Source organism: Plecotus auritus (genome assembly GCF_963455305.1).
Source record: "Plecotus auritus genome assembly, chromosome: 9".
Lineage (NCBI taxonomy): Eukaryota > Metazoa > Chordata > Mammalia > Chiroptera > Vespertilionidae > Plecotus > Plecotus auritus.
This window is the reverse complement of record NC_137783.1, coordinates 17,975,994-17,999,922: the sequence shown is the minus strand read 5'-3', so window position 1 is coordinate 17,999,922 and position 23,929 is coordinate 17,975,994. Positions and strand designations below refer to the sequence as shown.

The window sequence follows — 23,929 nt, the reverse complement described above, 5'->3', positions numbered from 1 at the left end:
CCCCCCACCACCGCTGGGCGCTGTTTGTGGGGCGATCACCAGGGCAATCACCAGGGCAATTGGGCCCTCACTTGTACCCGCCTTGGCCTGGCACCACCTGCTCACCTGTTCCACCATCCTGCTGCAGTCCTGCTCTTGTTGGGGCCCATTGGGGCCAGCAGCACCTCCACTGCCACCTGCTGCCAGAGCCTTGTCGCCGATGCCCTCCATGTTCTGCGCCGCCCCCTGGTGGTCAGTGCACGTCATAGCGAGCCGTTGAACTCCCGGTGGAACTCCCAAACAATTTGCATATTAGGCCTTTATTATATAGGATAATGTCTTTCTTTCTTGTGATTATTTTAAAATTTAAGTTCTATATTGTCTGATATGAGTATTGCCACCTCTGATCTCTTTTGGTTACTATTTTCATGGAACATCTTTTTCCATTCTTTCACTTTCAACTGTTTTGTGTCTTTGGATCTCAAGTGAGTCTCTTAAAGACAGCATATAGTATATGTGTTTCTGCATTCCGCTAATTCCTATCTTTTGATTGAAGAGCTTAATCCATTTACATTTAAAGTAATTATTGATAAGGAGGGACCTAGTTCTGTCATGGTGCTACCTGTTTTCAATATGCCTTACAGCTTTTTTTGGCCTTTCCTCATTTCCTGCATTACTGTCCTCATTTGTGTTTAGTTGATTTTTTTTTTTGTAGTGAAATTTTAAAATTCCTTTCTCATTTCTTTTTGTGTTTATTCTATAGCTACTTTCTTTGTGATTACCACAGGGGTTACATTTAACATCCTCAAGTTATAACACTATAATTTGAATTTATTACAACTTCAATAACATACAGAACTGCTCCTTTACAGTTCTGTCCCTACTTTTGGTTGTTATCACAAAATTACATCTTTATACACTGTGTGCCCCCAAACATAAACTAATAATTCTTTGAAATGCTTTGACTTAAATTATGTGGAAAACAAGATTTGGAATGAGAAACCAAAGTTACAGTAATACTAGCTTTTACACTAATTGTTTTTTCTTTAAATATATTAGTCTCTTAAATCATGTAGGAAGTACAGTTAACACCATTTTTATAGTAATACTAGCTTTTGTAGTTGTCCATATATTTACTCTTATTGAGATAGTTATTTCTCCATATGGCTTCAAGTTAATGTCTAGTGTCCTTTCATTTTACCAGGACTTTCTTTTTTAAAAAAAATATATTTTATTGATTTTTTACAGAGAGGAAGGGAGAGGGATAGAGAGAGAAACATCGATCAGCTGCCTCCTGCACACCTACTGGGGATGTGCCCGCAACCAAGGTACATGCCCTTGACTGGAATCGAACCTGGGACCTTTCAATCCGCAGGCCGATTCTCTATCCACTGAGCCAAACCGGTCAGGGCTTGAACATTTCTTGTAAGGTAGGTCTAGTGGTCACAAAGTCCCTTAGCTTTTGTTTATCTGGGAATGTCTTGACTTCACCCTTGCTCTTGAAAGGGCAGTTTGGCCAGATACAGGATTCTTGTTTGATAGTGTTTGTTTTTTTTCTTTTTCCTATTAGTACTTTGACTATATCAACCCATTGTTTTATGGTTTCCAAAGTTTCTGATGAGAAGTCTGCTAATAAATCTTATTGACGATCCCTTTTATGTGATGATTCACTTCTCTTTTGCTGCTTTTAAGATTCTCTTTGTCACCCTAGCTGGTTTGGCTCAGTAGATAGAGCATTGGCCTGGAGACTGAAATGTCCCAGGTTCGATTCCAGTCAAGGGCACATGCCTGGGTTGCGGGCTCGGTCCCCAGTAGGGAGTGTGCAGGAGGCAGCCGATCAATGATTCTCTCTCATCACTGATGTTTCTCTCTCTCTCTCTCTCTCTCTCTCTCTCTCTCTCTCTCTCTCTCTCTCTCTCTCTCTCTCCCTCCCCCTCCCTCCCTCCCTCCCTCCCTCCCTCCCTCCCTCCCTCTCTGAAATCAATAAAAAATATATTTCTTAAAAAGATTCTCTTGGTCTTTTGAAAGTTGGTTATAATGTGTATTGGTATGAATCTCTTTGAGTTGTTCCTCAAGACTTGAGGTTTGTTTAGCTTCTAGGATGGTTATATTTATCTATTTGTTTCAATTTGGTAAGTTTTCAGCCATGATTTCTTCAAATATTCTCTCTTCCTTTCTCTTTCTCTTCTCCTTCAGGGATTTCCACGATGTATATGTTTGTCTGTTTGGTTATGTCCCACAGTTTCCTTAAACATGTAAGTAATATGATGAAAACAAATTGAGAGAGTTTATTTGGCACAAAATCTTTTTATAAGGCCAGTTTCAATGGAAGGCCATTCATTATTAGGATTTATGAGTTAATTGATGGTGATTATTCATCTCACTATAGTTATAATGCTTTGAAAGTTTACAAAGATCATTGCCGTATGCATGTGACAGGGTGAAAAACAAAAATATAAAATTATTAGCATATAGTAGTATCATCCTTTTCTCTCTCTATCTACTCAGGGAAGTGATATCAGCCCTAGTTAGTGGTGAATGAATCAGAGAGGAGGGTGGATAAAGTAGCGAGATGAACTTTATATTCTAGGGGGGGAAAGGCTAACAGAGAGGATGAGGCAGATTTGTTGGGGTGGACGTGGGGGAAGGAATCTATGGTGGTTTCCTTGAGTGGTGAGACTTCATGGGATGGGATGTTCAAAGAGTATTTCTAGGTAGTAGTGCCCTGAGTTGTGTTATGCTCCCATAACAAGACTCCTGTAAGGAGATGCTAGGTTGTTTTAGTTACTTTAAAAGTCTTTTTGTTTTGTTTGGTGGGCAAGGCATTGATAGTGTTACTATATCACTGTGCTGAAACTGGCATCAAGATTACCCAGTATGTTGTCATCATTAGCTTCTTTGTCACTCCAAGCAACTGCATGAAATGTTTGGGGCTAGAATTATCATTATTTTCTTTAAGTTAGAGGACATTGAGGCTCCTGAGAGAATAAGAAGCCCAAGTTCAGAGTTCACTGGCTTCTCTATGAGGCTTCAATGTGAAGGCCTGAACTATGGCAGTAGGTAATTCTGGACACTATCGTTAGGAACCCATGTGTGCACCAGTTCACTTAATTGACTTAGAAACTGAAATGGTTTAGGCAAAGATAGGACCCTAAAACCCTTATAGTAGTAAGTGATAGTAATGCTTTTGGACTGAAATCTGTGAGTATTCACAGCTCCAAATGAAAGTTAATGGCACACATACAATGAGAGTGCTTTCATTCGACCACAAAGACATCCTCTAGGTCTGCAGTTCTTTAAAAAGTTCTATTTACATATTTTTTCTGAGAATTCTATAAAACATATGTACTTTTTCCCTAGGGGAATGCACACAATTTGCATACAATTTTAGGGAATATTTAGGTTCTGTAGCCTACCTAGGACATCCAGTGAATTCAGCTCATTATTTGCTATCCTTACCAAGGTTGCTTGAATGTGTTCCATCATAAAATTCTCCCCATATTTTTCATCAACTGTTAGCTATCCTTAAAAATGGCATTAGAAAAGTAATCATTCCATCCATTATTAGAGACAAGATTCTTCAATCCAGCATCGGAACTATGTGGTAATTTGATCAATGAGATCGTTCTCCAGGAAGTGAGGCTTTAATGATTTTTATGATCAACTTTTTCTCTTTAGTTGCTCTAGAAGTCACCTGTCAATGAGCTCTTTGAAAGGGGATGACTTCATTTATTTTTGGTTAACCCTCACCTGAGGAAATTTTTCCATTGATTTTTAGAGAGTGGAAGGGGGCGGGAAGAGAGAAACATTGATGTGAGAGAGACACATCAATTGGTTGCCTCCTACATGAGGGGATTGAATCCGCAACCCAGGTATGTGCCCTTGACCAGAAATCAAACTCGAGACCCTTTGGCAGACGCTTTAACCACTGAGCCATGCCAGCCAAGACACAAAGGGGATGAGTTTGACTCCTAAAAATACACGAAGATCCTGGGTATTGGATTTAGAATAAGACATACCCAGTAGTAGTAACCCTGGTTGTTAGAGTACATTGGGTTTTATAATAAAGGTACTGTTCATTTTGTGTAGTGCAAGTTTTTTCTCATTCTCTTGGCTTTTATATGTACTAGACAAGTCTAATTTTAATTCTGAATATTGAGTTTTATTAGGTGAACAGTAATGTTAACAGTCCCCCTTCACTAAGTAAGTTCTGTCTATATAGATAAGCAAAGTTTCGTTGCTGAAGGCCTGGCAAAATGTCAGGGTGAGCAGGGGAACCTTCCACTATCTTTTCAGCCATCTTGAACCGTTCCTAAAGAAAGCTACTAGCCATTCAGGGCATAACTTTTGTCTTTTCTAAAAACTTACCTGTGGTCTTTTTCTCTTCATCCTTTTTTTTTTTTTTTTTTTTTTTTTTAGGCTACTTCAGCAAATGAGTTTTATTTTCACTTAGGCTTGACTTGTATCTTAGGGAAGAAAAATATTTGCTTTATGTGGGTTCTTAGTGCAGTTAGTCGTGACTCACTTCAATTAAGAAATGAAGCATTTAAAGATACTTTGGGGTTTTTTAAGTGTCCTCTTTACTCACTTGTTGATCTGTAGGGCTCCTGCTTCATTAAAGATATTTAGTGGCTGTATGAACAGTATTATTTAATAACAGTTGTAGCAGCCCATTTCACGTTCATTAAGCTTTTAAGTAAACAGAGCGCAATGCCAGTGAAAGAGGTGAGATAGAACAAACAAGTCTAATTCCTAATCTAGAACACATCTCACTGACCCTTTATACCAGTTTTTGTAATGTAATCTTTATTACTATTATTTTTTTAAATCCTCACCCAAGGATATTTTTTTCCATTGCTTTTTAGAGAGAGTGGAAGAGAAGGCGGGAGGGGAAGAGAGAGAAAAATTGATGTGAGAGACACATGGATTGGTTGCCTCCCACACTCACTCCACCTGGGGCTGGGGATCGAACCTGCAACCCAGTTCGGTGCCCTTGACTAGGAATCAAACTCACAACCCTTCTGTGCGTGGGCCAACACTCTAACCACTGAGCCCCACCGGCCAGGCCGTAATGCAATCTTTAGTGTAATTTTGATGCTTTTCTACTCCCTTCCTTCTTTTTGATTTGTGAGATATGATGGGAAGAGTGTTTGACCTTTCCTTAATATGCGATGCCTTGAATGGTTATTTGAGGGTGTGGAACTTGATTGTTGGAGAGTAAGATGAGATCTCTCCAAGAGTGAGACTCTTAAAGATACTTTGGGGTTTTAAAAATGTCCTCTTTACTCATTTGTTAGACTGTAGGACTTCTGCTTCATTAAAGATAATGAGTGAGTGTATGAACAATATAATTTAATAACAGTCATAGCAGCCCCCTACAGTTCATGTGCATTAAGCCTTCAAGTAGACAGAGCACAACGCCAGTAAAAGAGGTGAGGCTAGAACAAGCCTAATGCCTAATCATGGTGTAGATGTGAGTTCAAGCAATGGGGTGGGTGCTGGATGCATGCATACTTATATTTGCAGAGAAGTCTTCCCTGCATCAAGGAAGCCCCTTAGGGGTTTATATAGTGATGTAGTAAAGGAAATTAGCATGGTCTGGCTAACCACATCAATATGCATAATTGACAAGCTACTCAATACTTTTAAAGATAAGTACTTTCCACTCTTTTCTTTGGCTATCAAATGTAACTTCATGTAAATATTAACTATAATGTATTATTTTCAGGCTTCTCTTTTGTTACAGAAAAAATAACATGTATATTCTGTTAAACAGGAAATGTGTGACCCTTCATGTATATATGCTAACTGAAAGTGAACAAATTTAAGGAAACTGACAAATACTGCCTTGCCTCTAGGCAGGATGGCCTTTAAAACATTATAAATGGGATGAATAGGATGTAGCCCTTTAAAAAACGGATGAGATAGGCACCCCGATTGAAAAGGAAGTAAAACTATATTTGCAGATGACATGATCTTGTATAAAGAAAATCTTAAGTAATCCAGTATAATATTTCAGAATTAATAATGAGTTCACCATATGGCAGGGAGGGTACAAGAGAATCACTTGTATTTTATACTTTTATACTGAACAATCCAACAGTCAAATTAAGAAAACAGTTTTATTTACAACTGAACAAAATATTCAGAAATAAATTTAACAGAATTGTAAAACTTGTAATCTGCAAACTACATAAAACTGTTGAATATCCAGAATATGCAAATCTATAGAGACAGAAAGTAAATTAGTTCTTGCCTAACGGTGGGGGTAAGTGATTGGGAGAATGGGAGTGACTGCTGATTGTATGGGTTTCTTTTTGGGGTGATATAAAAGTTCTGGAGTTAGATAGTGGTGATGGTTGTGCAACTATGTGAATAAACTAACACCTATTGGAGTCTATACTTTAAATGGGTGAAATGCATGGTATGTGAATTATATCTCATAGCAGTTTTTTTTTAAAAGGGATAAGGTAGAGATAAAAATAATTGACATGAAAAGATATCTATAGCTTAATGATATAAGAGTAATTAATATATGTTCCTGGTTAAATTTTTTTTCCCAAACAAATTTTGTTTGTATTTTCTCTACCCAAGCTAGCTAGGTTCATATTCTCTTTAGGAACTTTTTGAAAATGGGAAGTATTTTGGTAATTGATAGAATAAATTTTGTTTAGTTTGTTTTGTATGTAAAGAAGCCATAAGTTAGCTTTTAGAATTAAAATGTTTTTATTGAACTATAAGAAGAATTTACATAATTTTTGAATGGTTTCCAGTATCATTCAGAAGTTTCTCTGAAACCCTTGGTAGGTTACCACTAGGAATAATCTCCCAGTTTTCCTCCACAAAAATTTGTAAAATATTTTTTTAAAATTACTGTGCTTCTTCGTATAAAGAAAGAATGAGAAACTTAGAAGAGTAAACAAAGGAAAATAAGCATTATAAATCTCATCTCCCACAGATATCTATTTTTAGGATTTTGGTATATTTTCTTCCAGGACATTCTTTTAAAAATAACAGATTCATTGAGATACAATTTATGCTGTACAGTTGATCCATTTTTAACCTCCCAGTACGTTCTAATGAACTTTTAAAGTATAATGTATATGCAGAAAACTATACAAAATATGAGTATGCAGCTTGAAGGGTTTTCCCATCCATGTAAAACTATGCATGTCGAGAAACAGTCACCAGGAGGGAGTAATGCGCCCAGGTCCCATAAAGGTTCGCGTTTCTTCTGCTTTTGTACTTTATGTAAAAGAAAACACACAAGATGTGTTTTTTTGTTCTGCTTATTTTGCACCCATTAACTTTGTGAGTTGCAGTTGCAGACTGTTCCTTTTCATTGCTGGGTAGTACTCCATTTTGTGAGTATACCACAACTTACTCTATCTGTGCTCTCTCCTTGGAGGCGACCAAGTGCTTGGTTTTGTTTTGCAACCAGTGTTATTGATTCCTGTATATCTGTCCAGAAATGCACAAATAAAATGTGTATTTTCCCCTTTTTACATATGATAGCATGTTATACATGTTGTATGCATATTTTTATGTTTTGCTTTTCTCAATATATCTTAGATAGTTTCATATTGGTACATAAAAAACATTCTCATTCTTTTTTTATGGCTGTATTATATTTATTGTATGGATTTAGCATAATTGATTTAACCAGTCTCCTATTAATGGATTAGCCAGTCTCCTATTAATGGATATTTAAGTGTTTCCAAACATTTTACTATATTAACAATACAACAGAGGCTTTCCTTTTTCATACATCATTTTATACTTTTGTAAGTTTACCTTGTAAATTCCTACTAGTAAGACTTGCTGAATCAAGGGATATCTGGGTTTATAAGTTTGATAGATTTGGCCAACTTGTCCTCCAATGCAGTTAAAGTAGTTAACACTTCCACCAGCAATATATGAGAAACTTTGTGTTATAATTTCCTAGGTATCATTGATAACGTTTAAGAATTTATGTGCCTACTTGAGTGATTGAAATCTTAACAAAAGTATGAAGTATATACTTTTTGTCAGCGGAATAAAAGTTAAGATTTTTTTTTAATTTTTAAGTTAAGATTTATTTTAAATCATATGCTAAAAATAATGGTTCAGTGTGGTTTGGTGGATAAAATATTAGGCATTGTTTAGAAGGAATCTGAAACCTAAAAGGCACCATCATAGTCATGCATTAATAACTTATATTGTTACATCTGAAGTGTTGGTCTAAGTTTTGGGTGCAGTAATACAGGAAAAACATGACTGAGTTGAGGATGACATGGACTAAAATATAAGTAATCCCATTTGGAAATATAAATGACAACGAGTGAGGGTAGAATATGAAAACTAAATTTTATAAAATCATGAAAAATATGAATGTGGCACACTAACGTTTTGATGAACATGTGTTAGAATTTTAGAATTCATGGGTATATGGGACATTTCAAAAGAAACAGGTGGCCACTTGTGCCAGAGCCAATTCAAGATGGATCAACTGTAGAATACATTTTTATATTCTCACTTGGGAACGGTCATTGGAAGATTACACAAAACCCAGAATTTACGAAGAAAGAGATTGACAACCAATTAACTATGTTCAAAGGCAACCACAGATTAGGATAAATGCAAAACAGATGACAGCACAAAATAATTAATTTACAAAGAGCTTTTATTTATTTTTATTTTTTTAAAATATATTTTATTGATATTTCACAGAGAGGAAGGAAGAGGGATAGAGAGCTAGAAACATCGATGAGAGAGAAACATCGATCAGCTGCCTCCTGCACACCTCCCACTGGGGATGTGCCCGCAACCAAGGTACATGCCCTTGACTGGAATCGAACCTGGGACCCTTGAGTCTGCAGGCCGACGCTCTATCCACTGAGCAAAACCGGTTTGGGCTTTATTTTCATTTTTAGAAAGAGTTTTTTATTGATATTTTTTTAAGAGGGAGAGGGCGAGAGAGGGGCGGGGGGAGAAGATAAAGAAGGGGGAGAGAGAAAAACATTGATATGAAAGTGGAACATTGATCAACTGCCTCCTGCACACCCCCTACGGGGGATTGAACCAGCAACCTTCAGGTGTGTGGGACAACGCCCAACCAACTGAGCCACACTGGCCAGGGAGATCTTCAAGTTCTTTATTTATAAAATATGGACAGTAATTCATAAGGCCCTCTATTCTATAAAAGAAAACATTTGAGTAAGCTACTAGAGTCCTTTGAAGGGAGGACAGAAGCCCAGGGAATGTTCGTTAGCCTTTTTAGGTTTCAGTTTTGTGATACATAAAATGGAACTAACAGTCTCCTCTTGGATAATTGTTATATACAAATACAGTGCCTGGCACACACAGGCCTGCAGTAATTGTGAATTATTACTGTTACTGCGGTCATGTGGTGTCTGTTGACGGAATTGCAGGCTGTGTGGACTTAAGTTGTACTCTAAGGGAAGGGAAGTCTCCTAACTTGGTGAGTTAGATAAAGTTTTGCTCTGAAAGGTCATTAGTAGAAGGCAAGCACGGGGTACACTCGGTGAAGTGTGACGGTGGGATGCCAGAAAAATTGGGGTTTACAGTAACGGCCCCCTTATCCAAGCAGAAAACAGAGTCTGACGCAAGCAGTGCTTTCTAAATGGCTCTGAATGGAACAACCTACCGGGAAAATTTTCCATCTAGAGTACTGTTAATTAACCCAAATGAGACCACACTGCTGGAATATCCAAGAGCAATGGAAAATGAAAAGGGCGCCCTTGCATTGAATGGGTTAAGACTGTATTATACTTTAATTCAGAAACAAGTGTTGGTGGTTGAAAAAAGTTAAAGTAATTAATGCTGCAGTAAACTGTGTTAGATTACATTTATTGAGGGGAAATTCAAAATTCTGTATAGAATCTCTGAAATTCTAGATCTGGGGTCTAGATTTTGATCAAGTGTTACTACCCAATCCTGACAAAATTGCCTTAGTACAGTTTGGACCTTGAGAAACTCATAGAGTAAATAAAAACCATTGTAAGAAGTAACACTTTTTTTCTGTATAAATTCTGAGGTCTTATTTTTATTGGTCCTTTTATCTTTGCTCCTGCCATTTATCATGTTAACACATGACTTAATAGCTAGAATTTTATACTAGTCAGTTAAATTGAGGCAATGATCTCATTATTTCATTTAAATTTCTCTATCTCCTGTATTTCCTATACACTGAAAATTAGATCCAAGTTCTTGATTAAACATTTTTGGCAAGAATACTTTATAGAGGATGAAATATACTTCAGAGTGTGTCACTCACGTTGCTGGTTGTCCACCATTAATGATGTTAAATTTGATAACTTGGTTAAGGTGGTGACTGCCGATTGTCCCCATTGTAAGTATGTGTTTCCCCTCCCGTGTATTTTCACGGTAATCCGTGGAGTGGTACTTTGGCACCACGTGAATATCCTTGTCTGGATCAACCTTCCCCCCAATGGTTTCAGCAGGCATTAAGGTTCTTTGCCTGAATCAATTTGTTGAAGGAGGCATTGCAAAGTGGTATTGGCATTCTTCTGATATAAGGCCAAGGCATTTTCTCTGCGTGTAGATTCACTGGTTGGTGTTTCCTATAGTGGTGTGTGAATCACACCCAAAATATATCTTCTCTAACTCTTCTAAATCTTCTCTGAATTGAGTTTTATTTTTAAATGGAATAAGCAATATAAAGCATTTTGAAGCAATACTAGTGCAGAATCTTCCTATATTTTTCCTTCGTAATTCTTTTGCCCACTGCTAATTCATTATCAGTTTTTCTTAAGCAACTTGCTTTTACGGATTCTTGCCAGAGAATTCATCATAGTTTCCATAGAAACAACAACTCTTTAGTCTCATCAGTTTCTATAATATTTAAATTACATAATTGCAGCATCAAGTATCGATATTATGAACAGGATTGGGAACAAAAATAACCAATTGTTAGTAAGCCTTCTACTTCTTCTGTTGGAGTATGCAGAGGACTAGAGAGTAGCCTACTAGCCTAAGGCATTTAGTGTGCTGGGCCTCAGTCATTGTTTTACAGGGAGAATGGCGTTTGTGGTGAACCAGCATGTTGTTACATGGAGGTCACTTAAAAGATAGTTTATCTTATTGTAATTTACTTGCCTTGTCTTCCTCACTTGACTCCCAGTTCCTTGACAGTAAAGACTAGTCTTATTTGTATGTTTTTGTTGTAACCTTTAGTGTTTAGTACAATGCCTAGCATATGGTAAGTGCCCAGTAAAAATATCTATTGAATGAATCCATGACCAGCACCAGAGGAGACCACATTGACCTCAAGTGAATTCTGATCTTATAATCTTATAATCTTCACAATATCTTTGCAAACGTCAGGGTTTGTGTGATCATTGCATATAATTTATTCTTTCATTGGGTTTTCTTCTCATTCTCCTAGTCTTTGAGTCTTCCTCTGCTTTGTGCCAACTTCCTTCAATTTATTGTGCATTGCAAGCTACCTGTGTTTATTATCTTTCCACTTTCCTGACAAAAATGCAAAAGTGTAAGTTTTTCTGCAATGACACTATCACAAAGAGAGAAGAGAGTCCTAGGAAAATACAAAGTAGATCCTTAGTTCTCTATTCTAGAGCTTAATCAATCCCAGGAACTGAAGTCTTCTGTTTCTTCACAGAGGAAATATGACAAAGGCAGTGGCTGTACAAGCTTCCTTCATGGGCCGCCCTCCCCACTGCCTCATCCAGTAAGCGGGAGCAACTACTTCTAGAGGTGAGAGGGGAGGGAGGACAATCTCCATAACCCATTTGATCCACCTAGCCACAGAATTTTGGTTTTGAGAGAGTGAACAATTTGTAGAGTTGCTATACTGAAGAACTTAAAAGAAAACAAGTCTACTTAGGATTGAATGCTCAGGTGATAAAAATTATGCTCTTTGATAGAAGTCTATAACCTATATTCTGAAAGAAGCTACTTATAGCTGAATAATCCTAATGATCTCAAGATCCTGTTTCTATAGATATTAAAAGGTATTATACGTGTACATTTGAAATTATTTTTAACTTCCAGAACCAGGACAAACTTCATCAATAATATAACCATTATCATTTATTGGTTAGCATGTGCTAAGCACTTTGTTAAATTCCACATTTTTTTCATTCATCTTTAATTTTTTAATTTTATTGTTTTCAGAGAGAAAGGGAGGGAGAGATAGAAACATCAATGATGAGAGAGAATCATTGATCAGCTGCCTCCTGCACGCCCTCTACTGGGGATCAGTCCCGTAACCCTGGGCATGTGCCCTGACTGGGACTGGAACCATGACCTCCTGGTTCATAGGTTGATGCTAACCACTGAGCAATGCCAGCCAGACCATTCATTTTTAAAATAGTAACCTTAGGATTTATCTCTGTTTTACAGATGATTAAAGTGAGAGGCCAGAGAGGGTAAATGACTTATCCTCGGTCACACAGCTAATATGTAGCAGAACCAAAAGATCCAAACCCACTTGTCTAATTTTAGTTTAAGCCCTTAAGCCCTGACAATATGCTCTAGGGTCCCATCAGACATATTTGAATGCTAAAAATTGTGACTTTTGGTGAGGGATCAGTAACCAAGGATGACCTAGATCTTCTGAATGTTATGTCAGGAACCAGTAGACAGTTGAAGTACCTTCTTCCAGAAACATTAAGACATGTTATTTTTACTGAGGGGCAGCTATACTTCTAAAGATGTTTACATAATAAGCAAAAGAATGTTGAGTTCTTTTGAACATTCATTTATTCAGTAAGCTAAATGAATTTTTTTTTTTCTTGACAAGCCATCATATTTGAATATCTGAGTCTCGGTTTTCAGGCTGAATTCATGTTGTATATTTAAGAAGACAATGAAAATTCTTTAAAGATATTCTCAAGCTCAACAGGAAGGAGCACAGAGTTTGATTTCTACTTGTTTTTCAAGCTGGCTCCATCTGGAGACAAACTCTATTGTAACTTTTCTAGAATTTGGTGCCAATAGGAGTAAAAATAATAAAATCAGTACAATTAAATTAAATAGGAAATTAGAGTCTTTTATGTACAAGGCCTTAGCTTAGGTAACAATTGGCCACTCTTCTGGGAAACGGTTGCTAAAATTACAGACGACCGGCAGTTGCTGATTGGCTTCATTTATTGCATTATGTCCCAGGAAGAAAAACAATGTCTTGTGATAAGAGCTTGCAGAGATAATATAATTTTTCCTAATCTTTATCCCCCTTCCTATTTTCTTCCGATTAATTTAAGCTACTTATTCAGCATTTATTGAGAGTATTCTAAACCAGGCACTGTGCTTGCTCCTGAGGCTTTAGATATGAAAGGGAACTCTTGCCTTCAAGAATCTCACAGTATAGTAGAGGAGAGAACACATTATAATACAGAATAATAAATGCTCTGATGGAGCTAGTGAAGACTCTATGGGAGCAGAGACAGGACAGCCAAGCCCAGCCGGCATAGGTAAGGCCAGGAAGACTTGCAGGGTGAGAGGATACTTGAACTGCATCTTTGAGGAAGAATAAAAGTAAAGGAGCCAAGGGGAGGAAGGTGTTCTTGGCAGAGGGAACCATCAAATGGTGTATCTAGATTGGAGAATGGCAAACAGTATGGCACGAAATGAGCAAAGACACGGGAGATGAAGCTGGAGAAGGAGCTTCGGATCATGTCACGATGGGCATTGTAGGCCATACCGAAGCATTTAGACTATCGTAGGTAATTGAAAGCCATTAAAAAATTTCAAGTAGGGGAATAACATGTTCAGATTTGCTTTATAGAAAGATTACTATGGCATCAGTGAGATGTCTTTGAAGAAATTGCTAAAGTTAGGAGGAGAAGGTTGTTGCAGTTCAGAAGAGAAATAATGGAGACATGTATCTAAGGTGAGCTGGTCCTGGGGATGGGGAATATGGGAGGGATTCAATAGATATTTAGGAGGTAGTCTTAAATTTAAAACTTAACACAGTGGTCTGGAACCAGTTTGTCATAGCAGGGTGAACCTAGAGGAAAAGGAGGAATCTAAGATGACTCTCACCTTCACATTTGATGTACCGGTGCCATTAGCCAGCAAGAGGAGCAGAATGGAGGGACAGGTTTGGTAAAGAAGATGATAGAGTTTGGGATGTGTTGATCTTAAGATGCTTGTGGGACAGTAAAGAGGACCAAGTAGGCAATTGGGATATGTTTGAATCTGAAGTTTAGGAAAAAATATTGGACTGGGGATGGTACTAGTATATAGATTAGAGAGTTTTCATTCTGTGTTAATGCCTGCTTATGTTATAGTTGATTAGTATGTAGTGAAAAACAGATTTACCATAAAGCTAATTAAGTTTAAGCTTAAGTGCTTCACATGCATGGGCCTTGGCAAGGGCCCTCACAAATGTGTCTACATGGTTATGTTTTTTTAAAATTGCAAAATCCAGATGTTTTATACAATTGGTCAAAATTGCTCTCTTGCCAATTCAAATTACTCTCTCATTATTGTTGTGTCTGGTGATGGTGAAGTGGTCCCAGGAGATTTTGGGAATCCAGCTGTGGAAAGTGAGCTGGGGACACATTTAATTTGGGTTTGCAGTCACTTCAATGGATAGTTATTGCTGGCCACCCAGTGAGGTAATGCTGTTGAGAAATACTCCTGCCCACTGTGCCAGCTTACCCAGGACTGTGGCACAAAAGTATAGGACCAGCATCATGTTGAGATAGAATATGTCTTAACATATCTGGCACTGGAATCATGGAAATGGAAGAGGGTGAAATGTACAAAGTCAGAACCTGATCGGCAGAAACACTTTACACTCATCTGATTTTATCTTAGCCCCAAGGGCAGCCTGATACAGACAGACAGACTATAAAGAAGTATATTTGGAATGGGACCGCAGGCAGCAGGAGTTCAGGACAAAGGGAAGTGAAATGGGAAGCGGGGAAAGAAATGCCAGGATGTGATAGCACATTGGATATAGCACCAGCTGAGGGCCACAAGCGTTCTATCCGACCCAGGGCCTTTCCAGGAGCCTTCCCAAGTGCTCTCAGACCTGTCCACTGAGTACAAAAGGGGGAAGTATCCTCCCAGGGCATTAATTCCTAACATCTCCCCATTTCTGGATTGCATACGCATAACTGCAGAGTGGATTTGGGGAGCAGTCTCCAGGCAGAAGTGAGAAGCACTTGGAGCTGCCGTCGGCTGGCCGTCTGCTTGCACTGACTGCACGGGCAGAACCCAGTCCAAGCCTGTGTGGATGGGTCACTGCGGTGGTGGAAGGAGGAAGCCATGGGGCCTGGAGGGTTTTGCGGTGGCGCTTAAGGGGCGTCTAATGTTGACAGAGATTCTACTCATTCATTCCTAGTCAAAGTAAACATTCTCTCTGGTGAAGATTACATACAGGAGTGCAGTGTATACAGTTATAAATCTTCATTCTTTTTTTCCTTTTTGATGAGAAGCACACAAATAGAATTACTCTGTAAGACACAAACTTGTACTGTGAATTGCAGCCAACATGCTAATGTTAATTCCCCCCGAAATGTTTGTGGGTATACAATTATACAAATGTGATCATATTATGTTTATTATTCTACTGTTTTTCTTACTATATTTGGGTAATGTTTCATGAAAATATGGAAAAACTTTTCAAAAGACTGTGAGATCTTTGATTCTTCTTAAACGCAACACAGTATACCATTGTATGCTACCATTATATGAACTAGAACTTATTCAACCGGCATCTATTGGTGAACATTTAGGTAGTGATTTTTTTCTCATAGAAATAGAAAAACTTGGGAGAAACCAAGATGGCGGCATAGGTAAACACCTAAACTGCTGCCTCGCACAATTTCAAAACTACAACTAAAAGACAGAACGAACACCATCCAGAACCACAGGAAAGCTGGCTGAGTGAAAATTCTACAACTAGAAGGAAAGAGAAAAGCTCACAGAGAATTGGAGGTACGGCAAAGGGTCTTTGTGCGCGCAGAGAGGAAGGGCGGCTGAGAGCCTGGCTGACTTTCTCTGGCGGGAGGGGGAAGGAAGCCCCTGACCGCACTGAACCCCAGTTCTGACTGCACTGAATCCCAGTCCCGGGCAAAACCCCGTGGACCCAGGCTCATACAGGGGGAGTCTGGACTGTCAGGTAGAGAGAAAGGCACCCGGAGACTCGAAGACCCGGAGGAGACCCGGGGGAGCCCTGGCAGGCAGGGTTCCGGAGGTGCGCGCCAGTGTGCACAAAGGCTGCAGAGGTTGCCACAGGCTTTCCCTAGCAGAAGGAAGTCCGAAGCTCCTGACTGCACTGAACCCCAATTCTGACTGCACTGAACCCCAGTTCCAGGCGAGCCCCTGGGGACCCGCGCTCTTACGGCGGGGGGGGGCGGGGGGGGCGGAATCTGGACTCTTGGGCAGAGACTCAGGAGCCAGGGAAGGCAGAGGTCTGCAGGCACGTGCATGCCAGTGCGCACAAAGGCTGCGGAGGTTGCCACAGGCTTTCCCTAGTGGAAGGGAGTCAGAAGCTCCTGACTGCACTGAGCCCCAGTTCTGACTGCACTGAACCCCAGTTCCAGGCAAGCCCCTGGGGACCCACGCTCTTGTGGGGGGAATCTGGACTCTCGGGCGGAGACTCAGGAGCCGGGGAAGGCAGAGGTCTGCAGGCGTGCACGCGCGCAAGGGCAAGGCTGACTGGAAGCCAAGACTGTCTGCTCCGCCCTGAGACTCCACCCCATCCAAGCTAAGCACAGAGGCTATTGCAATTTGGCAAGTCTAATCCTATAAGGCTGTCTCCAGCACCGAACTTCTCCCAGCATAGACACAGCTGATCCTTACAGCCAACTGGCCTGGAGGTCAATTCCTCCCAGTGATACCAACAACAATCAAGACTTAACTACAACAAGGCTGTACACACAGTCCACAAAGGGGTGCACCAAGAGTGTCCACCTCAGGTTAACTGGGGAGGCAGACCCACTGGGCCATATAGGAAACCTAGCACACAAATCTACCCTACCAACTCAGGGAAGCAGTGAAAATGCGGCATCAAAGAAACAGATCACAAACGAAAGAAATGGAGGAAAACAAATGACTGGATATAGAATTCAAAACCACAGTTATAAGGCTTTTCAAGAATATCCTAGAAAAGGCCGATAAATATAACGAGACCCTCGAAGATATGAAAAAGGACCAACTAGAAAGTAAACATACACTCACTGAAATAAAAAATATTATACAGAGACCTAACAGCAGACTAGAACGCAAGAATCAACTCAAAGATGTGAAATACAAAGAAGCAAAAAACACTCAGCCGGAAAAGCTAAAAGAAAAAAGAATCCAAAAAGTTGAAGATAGTGTAAGAAGCCTCTGGGACAACATCAGAATTATGGGGGTGCCAGAAGAAGAGAGAGAGCACGATACTGAAAACCTATTTGAAGAAATAATGACCGAAAACTTCCCCCACCTGGTGAAAGAAATAGACTTACAAGTCCAGGAAGCGCACAGAACCCCAAACAAAAGGAATCCAAAGAGGACCACACCAAGACACATCATAATTAAAATGCCAAGAGCAAAAGACAAAGAGAGAATATTAAAAGCAGCAAGAGAAAAACAGTTAGTTACCTACAAGGGAGCACCCATAAGATTGTCAGCTGATTTCTCAACAGAAACTATGCAGGCCAGACGGGAGTGGCAAGAAATATTCAAAGTGATGAATAGCAAGAACCTACAACCAAGATTACTCTACCCAGCAAAGCTATCATTCAGAATTGAAGGGCAGATAAAGAGCTTCACAGATAAGAAAAAGCTAAAGGAGTTCATCACCACCAAACCAGTATTATATGAAATGCTGAAAGGTATACTTAAAGAAGAGGAAGAAGAAAAAAGTAAAGAGAAAAATTATGAACAACAAATACATATCTATCAACAAGTGAACTTAAAAATCAAGTGAATTAAAAACCTGAGGAACAGAATAATCTGGTGAATATAATAGAATCAGGGGCATAGAAAGGGAGTGGACTGATAATTCTCAGGGGGAAAGGGGTATGGGGGGGTTCAGGAAGAGACTGGACAAAAATCATACACCCATGGATGAGGACAGTGCGGGGGAGGTAAGGGCAGAAGGTGGGGTGGGAACCGGGTGGAGGGGAGCTATGGGGGGAAAAAGGAGAAATAATTGTAATAATCTGAATAAAGATTTATTTAAAAAAAATAATAACTTGCCTTTTGTTTCCTACACATTTTTTCAGAGATACTGGCGGGTGGGGGTGGGGGAAGGTTGATAATGGGAAGGTGAGGAGGAATTGTGAAGGAATTTGTTATAGAGGATGTTTGCTTTGTAAAGTTATCCAACTGCATCTTTTCTCCTCTACAATGATAATGAAGTATTTACTCTTCGGTTTCTAGGACAGGAAACAGAAGAGTAAAGTGCTAGGATTCTTATCTCAGGACAATGAGCGAAACCTCAAATTATCTATGCTCCCTTGATTTATTTATTTTTTTAAGTTTCTTGTTTGCAGAAAAATTAAAGATGGGATTAATATATTGGATAAGAATTTGAACTAGATAACTTTAAATTTTTCTCTCCAACTCCAGGACTCAGTGACTTTTAATAATTTTGATAGGCCTTTTTCCTCATATCACCTGATTATTAATTATATAATAATATATTATTATTAACTTATGTTAACTTTATCATAATATATATTAACACTTCCACATGCTCATTCCAACTTGAAGTCATTAGGAAGGACTTTGTGAAAAGAGGAGATTTGAGTGAGAAAAGAGGATAAAGTCTTTTTTCTTTTAACAAACCCACCCTTAGCTTCTCCTTTAAGCAAGTTTAAAAGGAACTGATGACCTCACCCTTCTTAAAATGCCTGCTCCTGCCCTGGCCAGGTGGTTCAGTTGGTTGGAGCGTCCGCTCAGACACCAAAAGGTGGCGGGTTTGATTCCCTGGTCATGGCGTTAATTTGGAGGCAACCATTGGATGTTTCTCTTTCCCCCTCCCCTCAAAAAATCAATAAAAACATATTCCCAGGTGAGGGTTACAAAAATAAAAAGGCCTTCTCCTAAAGCAAATGTATGGTGTGGTTTGATCACATCATCTAGACTTCAATAATTATTGTTCACTGTGGCTATCAGAAGAGGACTGTGTTTTTATGTATGACTTTGTATAACCACCAATCTTGTCTACTTGTGTTGTAGAAATCATCCAAGAAATCAGTTTAGTTGAAATTAAGAGCTTTGGATTGCAAAACAAAGTTCTAAATGATTGTTGGTCCAAAAACTAAGACATGAGGAAGGAATAGAAGAGAAAATTATAAAATTAAAAGATTGATATTTAGTCGTAACAGCAGAAGTATACTTCTGTTTAAAATCTCCTGTTACTGGATATGTTGGACTGTTACTAATCTGTTAGACTATTACCTCATCAGTATAGTCAGTCTTCCATCCTTACAAAGGCTACAAGTCTAAAGGAAAGACAAAAATAGACTCATTGGTTCTAAAATAAACCCCACAGTTCTATAGAACTACCTGTCTCTTGGGAAAGATGAGAAGGTTCCCATCATCTCAGCCTGAAAGCCATCTTTTGTCTTAGCCATGTTTTCCATTGCTGATCATTTACTAGGAAAACATTCCAGCGAGTGTACAGTGAGTGTTACAGACCACTAAAAAAGATGAAATGGAGATGCCCGGCATGCCTCACTATTTATAAGAAAATATTTCTCCAAAAGATGGGAAAATTCAAGTCTTTAAATACTCTGGGAGAAAGGAATAATGGAAAAAACTCTTCAGTGTCTGCTGTTGGTTCACAAGATTTTCTCACAAATCACTTGGATGGGACATTAAGCAAGTCACAGAACAACTGGAATCTTCTATGAATTGACTCACTGGGTTTCTGGCTGAGGTATCTTGACAGCAGGACTGAGGAAGTAAGACAGAACAAGCTGGTGGGGGCGGGGGTGAGCCCATCCGCTGTTTGTTGGTCTGGAATCCTGACCTGGGTGGGAGGACCACAGGGCTGTCTTTAATAGGGTAGGACACTTGGATGCATTGAAGTGAATAATTTGGCTTCTTGTCCTTTAAATCCAGCCACAGTTTAGTCTAGGTTAGTTTTTTTTTTGGTTCCAAATGATTATTTGCTATGCCTACGAGGAAGTTCATTGAGCGGGTCTCTGGCACAGTATACATACATTAGCTTGTCTTCATAGACAGTCATTCATTGTCTTGAGTTTGGGAAATGAAAACGTAATCTAACCCTAATTTTCATGTGGTATCTGCTTTCTGAGTCCCTTTGTGTCCGAGTCTGTCAGTCATGGTTCAAAAGCAAAACCAGTAGAGGATGGACACACACACAACATTCATTAAGGGATTTATTGTAAGGAACAGGCTTATGTATGTAATTGTAATCTAAGAAAGTCCGAAGTCCCTACGACAGGCCCTCAGGAGGGAAGATCCTAAATAGGCTGGAACCCCAAGACATGGTCTGCCATGGTCAGGTAGAAAGTCTCTTCCTCAGAGATGGAAGGAGACGTGACTTAGGGGTGGTGAACTCACGATATGATATACAGATGATGTATTCTAGAATTGTACACCTGAAACCTATATAATTTTATTAACAATGTCCCCCAATAAATTTATTTTTTAAAGGCCTTCCAGCTGATTATAAGTCAGTCCCACCCAAGATATCCATATTTAAGGTTAACCCATTAGGGACTTTATACCCGCAAAATCCCTTCACCGCAGCACCTAGATTAGTGTTTAATTACTAGGGACTGTTACCTATCCAAGTTCCATCAAAAATCCATCACACAGCCCGGTTTGGCTCAGCGGCTAAAGCGTCGTTCTGTGGACTGAAGGGTCGCAGGTTCAATTGCAGTCAAAGGCATGTACCTTGTTTGCAGGCTCAATCCCCAGCCCCAGCTGGGGCATATGTGGGAGGCAACTAATCGATGTGTCTCTCACATCTATGTTTCTCTCTCTCTGTCTCTCCCCCTCCCTTCTACTCTCTCTAAAAATAAATAAATAAATAAAATAATGGAAAAGTATCCTTGGGTGAGGATTAACAAAAACAAGAAATCCACCACATTATGAGAAGCCAGAGGAGCTGTCTGGAAAATTATACTGCCACAGAGGTCTCTCTGCAGACATTTACTAAGTCACGGTGAGGTCTCTGCTGCTCTCTAAAAAAATGGGGCTGCCTGAGCACTCTGCTAGGCAACAACTTGCCGTGGGCGTCTCCGCCGGGAAGCCTGGTTCTCTAGCCTTGCCAGGATTGGACCCCATTTTTGAGTTTTCAGACTTCCATGTAGAACAAGTTTTTGTTGATAAAAAGTGTTTTCCCATTGATTGCCATTTTGTGAGCTTTTTAATATTTGCTTAAACTTAAAAGTTAAAGCTAAGAGCCATTGCCAGTAGAAAACTAAGCATCTATTTCACCAGAGAAGTTATTAAAATGATCTGTTTTGGAGGGAAGGGGAAGTATTTGTGGCTCTAAAAGGGCAACGTCAGCGATCCTTGTGGGGATGGAAGTTTGGTTCTGCAGCAGCGTCAGTGTCAGTATCCGCTAGAGATGCTACCGTTTAGGGGAAACTGTGTAAAAGGACACCAGATCTTTCTGTTATTTCTTACAACTGCATAAGAATGTACAGTTATCTCAGAATGAAATTCTAATTTAAAAATGTCCCATTTTGTAAATCTAAATCTTTTCATAATATAAATTATTTTCTAATTCATGTTTTTAAAAAAACACACCACAAACATGTTTTCTTAAGGAGGTAGACATCTCTATGTACTAGCACTGTGCTGGAAAAAAAGTGCATAACAGTGTTTGAGGACTGGAAGAAAGGATGCCTGACAGGAAAATTACAGGTGACAGGTGAGTGCAGTGTTTAATATAAAAGCGTTTTGTAAAAATCAAGGCTAAATTCTTAGGTGAAATATTGGGCATACTGTAAAAAGATAGTATCTTCACGCTAATGATAACTGAGAGAAGTTATGGTTATAAATTCAAAAATAATGTGGAGGAGGTAGTTTTAGGACAAATAAAATATAATTTTAGCCCAGAAAATTGTATAGATTGAAAATAAAAACAGGTTCAAAGGATTTAGGTAAATTTTTGGATTCACTCAGTAAATATTTGTGTGCCTACAAAGAGTCAAGCAGGTACCTGTAGTTTTAATGTACTTCACACTTCAATATAATTCCTAACATGTAAATGTTGATGTCATTGAAGGCAGCCATACCTTCTATGAGTTTCCACAGATGCAGCTGTCAAAATCTGAGAACCACATGGGCTGGATTTTCTCAGTGTGTAATATTTCTGATCTTTTTAAAAATATATATATTTTATTGATTTTTTTACAGAGAGGAAGGGAGAGGGATAGAGAGTTAGAAACATCGATGAGAGGAATTACTACCATTTGTAGACACCTGGATGGAATTAGAGAACATTATGCTAAGTGAAATAAGCCAGTCAATGAAAGAAAAATACCACATGATCTCACTCATTTAGGGATAATGAAAAACATTATAAACTGATGAACCAAAAGATAGTTACAGAGGCAGTAAAGCATCAAACAGAGTGTCTAATTACAGCGGTAAGGTTAGGGAGAGGTGGGGGAAATAAGAGATCAACTGAAGGACTTGTATGCATGCATATAAGAGTAACCAACGGCTGCAAAACATTGGGGGGTGAGGGCAGGTATGGGAGTGGGGTGGGGGGCAATGGTAAGATATGTACACATATAATACCTTAATAAAAATTTGAAAAAAAAATAATAAAAAAAAAAGAAAGAAACATCGATGAGAGAGAAACATCGATCAGCTGCCTCCTGCACACTCCCCCCCCACCCCGGGTATGTGCCTGCAACCAAGGTACATGCCCTTGACCGGAATCGAACCAGGGACCCTTGAGTCCGAAGGCCGACGCTCTATCCACTGAGCCAAACCGGTTAGGGCAATATTTCTGATCTTATTGCATGAGAGCTTTTTATGGAAAAGTGAAATTCAACCAGTCAATAATAATATTACGATTATTTTTATTGATTTGAGAGAGAAGCATTGAGTTGTTTTTCCACTTATTTATGCATTCATTGGTTGATTCTTCTATGTGCCCTGACCGGATATCAAAACTGCAGCCTTGGCATATTGGGACGATGCTTTAACCAACTGAGCTACCTGGCCAGGGCAGTAATCTAACATTTTAAAGATAGCCACAAACATAATTCTCTTAAATATTAATTGTCAGAAAAGATACTTTTCTTTTTCAGGTATTTCTATTTAAGGGATATAGAATAAGAAACTTTAGTAATGAATGGGAAAGTGGGAACAAACTCAGTTTAAATGTTAAGAAACAGGTATTTATAGCAAATACGTAGAAGCAAGCCTGAGACAGCAAGAGAGATTGCCTCCATGTGCAGCACTGAGGCTGGGCCCTGGTAAACCTGGCCTGCCTGCTCAGACTCCCGGAGGCTCCCTGCACTGTGCCCAGGACTCTGCAGTCACCTTTGGGGAAGGCATCTGCTAAAAAAAATTAAAAAGTCCTTTAGAGGCTGAGTAGCTCAGTGAATGGCTACCTCCTTGCTTTCAGAGTGTGAGGGGCCAATGAATAGTAGGCCTGTTCCCTGAAAGCTATTATGATCTACAAAATTAATAGATAAATTCAGGGTTTTACCCTATAAAGAAATATCTGTATCAAAAAAATTGCTACTCTCACCAAAAAACTTAATTTTTTAGGAAACCATGATTCCAAATCCCGTCCTAGTAAACCTCCTGGCGGACAGGATCTAACGGAGTGAGGCTGTCTATGGCTGAGGTGACTCCCACGTGCCTGGAGTGGAGGAGCTGTCCTCTTGGCAGACTTGGGGCAGCCACTTACTGGTTGGTCATTGGAATTTTTGGAAATAGTAAACCTTTTGGTAAAAGGGGCCTTTCATCTCCCAGAATAGCAACTGTTATCATCACTTAAAACCAGTAACTTCTATATACA

The 23,929-nt window shown here is 39.2% G+C and overlaps 1 protein-coding gene across 5 annotated transcripts in view; it reads left to right on the top strand.

Moving 5' to 3' along the window:
• CNNM2 (cyclin and CBS domain divalent metal cation transport mediator 2) overlaps positions 1 to 23,929 on the top strand; it is a 125,012-nt gene that overhangs the window by 69,660 nt on the left and 31,423 nt on the right. The window contains exon 2 of one of the 5 annotated variants that reach the window (XM_080640964.1): positions 11,621 to 11,716. The exons of the other annotated variants lie outside the window; for them this stretch is intronic. Within the exon in view, the coding sequence (XP_080497090.1) occupies positions 11,621 to 11,631 (11 nt within the window). The 3' untranslated portion in view covers positions 11,632 to 11,716. Of the gene's footprint in view, positions 1 to 11,620; positions 11,717 to 23,929 lie in introns of those variants that run through there. 5 annotated transcript variants of the gene reach the window in all.